This window comes from Tinamus guttatus, unplaced genomic scaffold, assembly GCF_059628265.1.
Source record: "Tinamus guttatus ecotype Peru unplaced genomic scaffold, ASM5962826v1 Tinamus_guttatus_pri_ptg000430l, whole genome shotgun sequence".
Taxonomy (NCBI): domain Eukaryota; kingdom Metazoa; phylum Chordata; class Aves; order Tinamiformes; family Tinamidae; genus Tinamus; species Tinamus guttatus.
In genome coordinates, this window is record NW_028288964.1 from 161,773 (window position 1) to 169,039 (window position 7,267).

The following is a 7,267-nucleotide window of genomic DNA, read 5'->3' on the forward strand; positions in this document are numbered from 1 at the left end:
AAAGAAGGAAGAGTTTCATTCTGCATCAGCATCTCAAAGGAGGTGGTCAGGGATTTCTCAAAGGGGGAGAAGAACATTTAAAAGGGCCTGAGATGCCTAAGAGAATGGCACCCCAGCTGTCCTCCAGCAGTGCACAGGCAGGAGCTGAATCTCAACCACAAGGTAGGTTTCGAATATCCTCCTGGATTACTTTTTAGATGAGAATAATTTATCCATTTTATTTTTCTGAGCATGATACTAAATGTGTTTCTTGAAAATATGTGTGACTATAATGTAACCTTCTATTAAAAAAAATATTTTAAATCATCTTATAAGTTATAGGTAACAACTACACATAAGGCAAAAAATCCTCACATTTTAATATTGTTTAATTCATTAGTAGAGCTGCCAGTAGTTTAGACATAGTCAAATTTACTGTATTAAATTATATGCCAATTTTCTAAATGTTGCATGAGTATTTCCATACATAAATAATATTTTAGAAAGCCAGAATATGATTAAATATGTTTAACATTTTAGCATGTGTTTACATTTAAAACACACACATATACATGAACAATATAAAAAATAAGTATTCTTGAATTATTTATTGCACAATATATTTATTACAAACTTTCTTAAACTCATTAATCCAATCTCTGGACATCAACAACACTACCATCCCATTGGCTTCTATTTTAGGAAACATTGTTTAACTTGAGGTATTGGAGTAAATAAATTCTTTCAGATTTAAGTGGACTGATTAAAATTATGTCCATTTAAAGTTACCGTTATGGCCTTTATTAAGAATACTACAGACTAAAAATGAACAAGTAGAAGCAAATAATTAATTGCACTTGTATGACTTTGCATACAAGATTTGCATTTCTAAGATAATTCTAATTATATTAACACTTTATCCTTGTCTTCGTTATTTCAGAACTAAAAAATGTATTTTCCCAAGAACTTCCTCTGCCTCTTAACTGTCTGCCTAACTGCTACAACCCTTGGTAATCACCAAAGTAAGAATCACCAGTGCTTTGAAAGGGTTCAGTGGAGTGAGCTCTTACAGGAGATTGAGAAAGTGGTACGTGAATGTGTAAAATATTGTCGTAATCTATAGATGTACTTTATAATCTATTTTTCTTCAGTTTAGAAATGAAGAAGCCTTTCATAATAATTGTGTGACTGCAATTCTTTAAAAAATATGTATGAGCCAGAATGTCCCTGCTCTACAAGGCCGACAATTGTAAATGTAGATTTTTTAAAATTTGAACTAACCCTGTTGAATGTATAACATTACAGTGCCTTCCTAAAAGAAGGTTCCACATCCACTGTGCAAATGTCTCATATTCCGGAGTCTCCAGTAACCTGGGATCCCTGCTAACTGGCACTTGCTGGACCCAAAATACCACAATATAAACCAAGCTACCTTGGGGCATTTTAGAAAAGCAGAAAGAGTTAAAATGTCATGTCACAAAAACAGTAATGTCCTCAATTTTAAGTAAATAAGTGAAATCTTCACACGCCTTCAGGAGATATGTAGTGTTCTGTGCTGTTACATTATTTCCTATACTTCATTGTTAAAAAATAACTGATTATTTACTGATTTTCCTATGAAATGTTTCCATGATAAACCTAGCTTTACACATACTTAAAATATCTCCACATATGTTTTGCTTAAGAACAAAAGAAGCTTTTCTTTGGATTGTGAGGAAGTGGGCAATGAAGATTTGTGCTCCCCCGAGCAGATGCTAAGAGCAGTAAGTAGAAAAATAAAAATATTTATTTGATATTATTTTATTGTAATACCTCTGTCTCAGGTTATTTGCCTTGTCACGAGATTTTTTTTATATGAGAATTAGGGAATACTAAACTACCATTTTAAAGAATAAGGCTGATTTTCAACTTTTCTTTCATAATCCTTCTCCTTGAGGGTTTACCAGCTAAGTAATGACACCCTACACACGTGTCAATATTTTGGAGTCCACAGCAGTCTGGGATACCTGATAATTGAATCAACTCAAACTTTAATACCACAATTTCTGGTCTCTTCAGCCTGAAGAAGAGAAGGCTGAGAGGGGATCTCATCAGTGTCTATAAGAACCTCAAGGGAAGCAGTGAGGAGGATGGGGCCGGCCTCTTTCCAGTGGTGGCTGCTGACAGGACTAGAGGAAATGGCCACAAACTGAAGCAACAAAAGTTCCACAGGAACTTAAGGAAAAATTTCTTAACAGTGAGGGTGACAGAGCACTGGAACAGGCTGCCCAGAGAGGTTGTGGAGTCTCCTTCTCTGGAGATCTTCAAAACCCGCTTGGACACAATCCTGTGCCCCCTGTTCTAGGTAACTCTGTGTATGCAGGGGGGTTGGACTAGATAATCTCTAAAGGTCCCTTCCAACATTAAGGATTCTATGATTCTAGGATATAATACCATTCAAAGAAAAGTACATTCATAGTTCTGAGAAGTTTTTGGCACAGATACTCTCTAAAGGTGATTTTGGAAATCAGCTAAACGAAGGGGAAAAAAAATAATAAAAAACATGTTTCCTTTCTTGATTAGGCTCTTTTTTGTGAAGCACCATATCCATCATAAAGACTAAACCAAATAATGACTTACCCAGTTACCTAGGTACTTTCCTCTTCCTTAATATCACATTTTGAATAATAAAGTCCGTAGCCCTAATAGTGTTTTTGTGTTGAGTTCTCAATTGCCTTTAATATGCCATTCCGGAAAAGGTAAAGAATATTCAGAATTAGTGACCAGAAAAGGGAAGGCAGAAAGTCCCAATCTTTTGTTTTTCCTATTGTTTAGATGTAAGCTATGATACCACTTTTACCAGTGGTTTGATTCTTTTTTTGTCACTCTTGCTGTTTAAAGTGGACAATTAGCAGTAAGTTAACAAAAGTAGAAATGATTCCAAAATAAGGTATGTTTTCCTACATTACATGTTTTTCTGTATGACACATGCACACATTTTATAGCTATAGTCCACACCTGCAATGACACAAAATAAGAAGTGTGCTTGTTTGGGAGCATGACACTACTCCAGAGCAAGTCATACAGCCCAGTTTCAGCTCATCTCTTTATAAGAGTTTCAGAAACCAGACAGGTCATGGTTAAACAAAACTAGTTTTGCCTCTTGGATGCCAGCTGAAGGCTTCCCATATATTGTACCATAACCAACTATATCAATGCAGCCTAAAAATGCAAGATCACTTCACTAAGCAGGGGTCTAGCTTAAAAAAGCAAATAAATGTAACTGGAGGTTGCACATACAATTCCTGATTTTCCAAAAAAAAAAAAAGTTGCCTTTTTCAATATATATTTCTTTTCATAAGTTTAAAATTTAAAAAATTTAGTAGAGCATAAGAAAGAGACAAAAATATGGAAAAATATCATAATTGGACTCTGTCAGTTGGAAAATGTACTGTTAATGCAAAGTTTAAAAAATACATAGTTTATATTTGTATTTTTCCCACATTGTTACAGGTTAAGTACGATTATGCAGCCATTGCCCACATAGTTCATGAACTCGCTGAGTTTTTCATGAGATCAGATGCTCCTTTTCAAAATAAGAACATTTTTCTAAGAGGAATGTATGAAGCTCACGCTCAGCTCAGGACCTGTGTAAGTATGGCCATTTTTTTTTGCAGTATGATATTCAAGTCATGAATATGCATATCAAATGAAATGCACGTACTGCTAAAAATGTAATAGCAAACTTTAACAGATTCTTTCAAGCAATGGTACCAAAAAAAAATCTGCATATAAGGAATGACATATACCCTTGTGCATATTTACTGACCCATGAGATAACAATAGTTTTCAATTTTCCACATATACCTTTGAACACTTATTTCAGATGCAGTGGTAGGGAACTATTTACTTCCTGTCTTCTTAAAGGGTCTTCTAGTTCTACAGCACATGACTTACTATTTTCAGTAAATATCAACTTCAGGGGCATGGTAATGAGCACATGCTTTTCTTCAACTACTTATGACTTTTGTCCAGACAAGCTGATATAAAGAACTGCATGCAAATTTTAAGCAAAATATTTCAGAATGCATCTACATTCAGTCTGTTTCAGCTGAGTAAACTACTTCAGCATTTTTTTTCAGTTGTCGTCAGTTTAAGAACTGTTTACAGAAAATGAAGCCTGGGATTTATAACTTGCCCTGCAATAACACCCATCTCATCACATTTGCCAACAAACCCATGAAGTGAGAAATAATGTGTGCTTACAAATATATACCCTAACATATCCTTTTATGCTGCCATAGGGAACCCACAGTGCACTTTTTTTTCTGCATGACAGAAGGAGGTATGTGATTAGACATGGTCCTGAGCAAAACACATAAATATTGAGCTCCCAGCCAAATTGATCCTTCTGGATGTTGGCCAAAGCCTGAAACAGGACATGTAACAAAGTAATAATTTATGCTTATTTAAGAACATTATTTTCATATTTTTAATGAAAGAGTATAACCATATAGCTCTTATGTAGTATATCACATTTTATTCAGAAATGGGATTCCTTCAAAGACAAAACCAGCATTGTCATTATTATGCAAAACCAGCATTGTCATTGTCACATAAACAATACCTTATTTTGAGCACTGATACATTCATTTCCTAATCTCTTCACAGACATAAAGGTGGGTACTGTTTTTGAGTCATGTTAAAACTGTTTTTACTTCACTACTTAAACTAATAGTTTATTTTCCCTTAAAAATAACAGCTGAAGTCGAGACTTAACACTGACCATGAATCCATAGTGAAGGAGTGCTTCAGGAAAATGAATGAGGCTGTGCTCAAGGTAAGCATGCTCCTTCTTTACTTCAAACTCACTTTAAGTAAACTGAAAGTTACAGAAGAGCTTCCTCTTCAAGCATTCCCATTACTGACCAAAACTGTAAGACTGTGTCATGCAAAGCCAAACTACCAAGAACTACATATTTCTACTCACACAAATGTTTTTGGTCCACACCTCCTTTGAGGTCAATATATCATCTCTGGCTTTTAAAAATACTTTAATTAATTAATAGCCACACATTTGATGACATCTCTTTCATCTGGGACAGCATTGACCATTTTATCTATCAAAGAGCACTTCAATCTTAACTGATCTTCCTAAATGTAAATCTTTTCTCTAGTTTCTTTTTCAATGTATCGTTGCATGCTTGTTCTCAGTTCACATCCAATTTGCCAATATATTGAATGTCATGTTTTCACAGGTAAAAAAAAAGTTAATAAATAATTTCTAATAATCTTTCTTCGCAGTCAAACAATCACTGCACTTGGCAAGAGATCCATGCACAATCCAGAGAGATACTTCAAAGAACCGAAAATTTCTCATTCAAGAGAAGAGCGCCCCATTAACAAAGTCAGTTTCCATCGAATACTTTAAAGACCTAAAGTCATATTGAGATAGTTTTTTCTAATAAGTTAATCTTTGCACAGTTTTCAATTAGACCTAGAAATCACTTAATTTATTTTTACTGAGATATTTTTCTACTTATAATAACTTTCATTTTAATAAAGAGAATATAAAGGAACATGCGGATACATCTGTGTTTATTTTCCAAAAAGCCTGGAATGTCTTTATAAAATACATATCCTAAATGACCCCGCGTGTGCAGGGGGGGGGTTGGACTAGATGATCTCTAAAGGTCCAATCTTAATGATTCTATGATTTGATACCTGGCCTTCCACTCTTTTGCTCATGCTAAAGGAAAAGCTTATAAGCAATACTACTGATTTCATAGTACCTTCCTCAAGTTATAGGAATCTGGACCTATGACTGTCTAACATTTCTTCAATGCACGTTTAGTACTGTATTTACAAGGGCACCTAAGATTCCACCTGGGGAAGAGACTGCATGCTTCCACTATGCCATGCCTCAAATCTCCTGATTCTTTTGATGAGAACTACTCACCAAAAATTATTAGATTATGAGACACTGGACTCATTCATTTTATGAATGCATTAATTTTATAATACTTGCCCATATCTCCTACCACACAGGAAGATATATTAGGACTAATCATTACGAATGATTAGCAGTGATACTGTTGGCTTCAACTAGCAGCCAAAAAAAGAAACTTAATTTATGATGGAAAAGTTTGCAACTTTAACTTTGGATGTTCAATGAATTAAACCTGTATTCCCTCCACACAAACGCACCTTTCTGCGTATTCACAGACACACAGGAAACTTAAAGTAGTAAAGGAAATCATGAAGTTTATATCTGCAATATGTAGAGAGCAAATGTTCACAAATCATTGCTGCAGCATACTGCAAATACCATATTGCTCAAGAACATGCTTTTCATCAATCTTGTGTTGTTTTATTAAAAAAAAAAAAGATAACCAAGCTTTTCCAGAAAAGGCAATCTCACTGTTTGTGACCTCCATAGAAATCTGTCTACTAAATCAACCCTTTCTCTCACAAGAGAGAACAAAGTTAAAAATAATCAAAAGAACCTAGCTACAAACATAGCTTCCTATTTTACCCATTTAAAACACTGAGTATTCCATAAGCACATATGCAGCCTAACATCATTTCAGTTTATCGTTATGATTCACCTTAGAAGGCTGCTCTTCTTACAGTTTAATGAAATCCAATATACTGCAGTCAGGTCAAGACTGGAAATAAATCCTGCTAGAAAACAATAGTTAATAATAAAAGCTATTCATTTTCCTGATAGTGTTTCATTCTATATGGATTGTTCACCTGTTCAGCATGTATGGCATGAGAATCAGGTCTTGGTGGAACATGCGTTTTACTGTTCTCTAACTCCATGTTCATAGGGAAATGGATTCTTGGTTTTCATGTTACTGTTACTTCCTAGGCAGGAGAATTTGTTGGCTGGACATATAAAAACTAAGCAAGCTTTCTCACTAACCAAATGAAATAGCTAGAAATATGCTACTAGTATTAGCAAAATGCCTCTATACCTCAAAAGTGCCTTTTCTTAACATCAAACTATTTGTGTTAGCTGCTATTTGAGTTTTCTCTACTCCTGGTTTGCTATTCTAAGACAAGATATCAAATATTTTTTTATATATTTTACAGCTCTCTTCAATTTTGCCTTCCAATTTCCCCCTACTACCTGTCTCACTATGATACAGTTATATTTCTAAATTCCCATTTCTTGAAAAACTGCACAAGCTCATCACAAGTAAGTCATCATACTGTTTGAAGATAGTCTGGAATATCATGCTTGCCAAAATATTCTTTATTAAGGAAACTGTTCATGGACAAAGCTGCGGCTGACAAAATGACC

General features: G+C 34.6%; 1 protein-coding gene across 1 annotated transcript; it reads left to right on the forward strand.

Annotated features, from left to right (window-relative positions):
* Positions 1–928: 928 nt before the first annotated feature.
* LOC148593200 (interferon upsilon-like) lies at positions 929–5,361 on the forward strand. Its single transcript, XM_088531744.1, has 5 exons — positions 929–1,066; positions 1,665–1,742; positions 3,472–3,609; positions 4,721–4,798; positions 5,263–5,361. Exons 1-5 carry the CDS (start codon positions 929–931, stop codon positions 5,359–5,361), a joined length of 531 nt encoding a protein of 176 aa, XP_088387870.1.
* Positions 5,362–7,267: the final 1,906 nt, after the last annotated feature.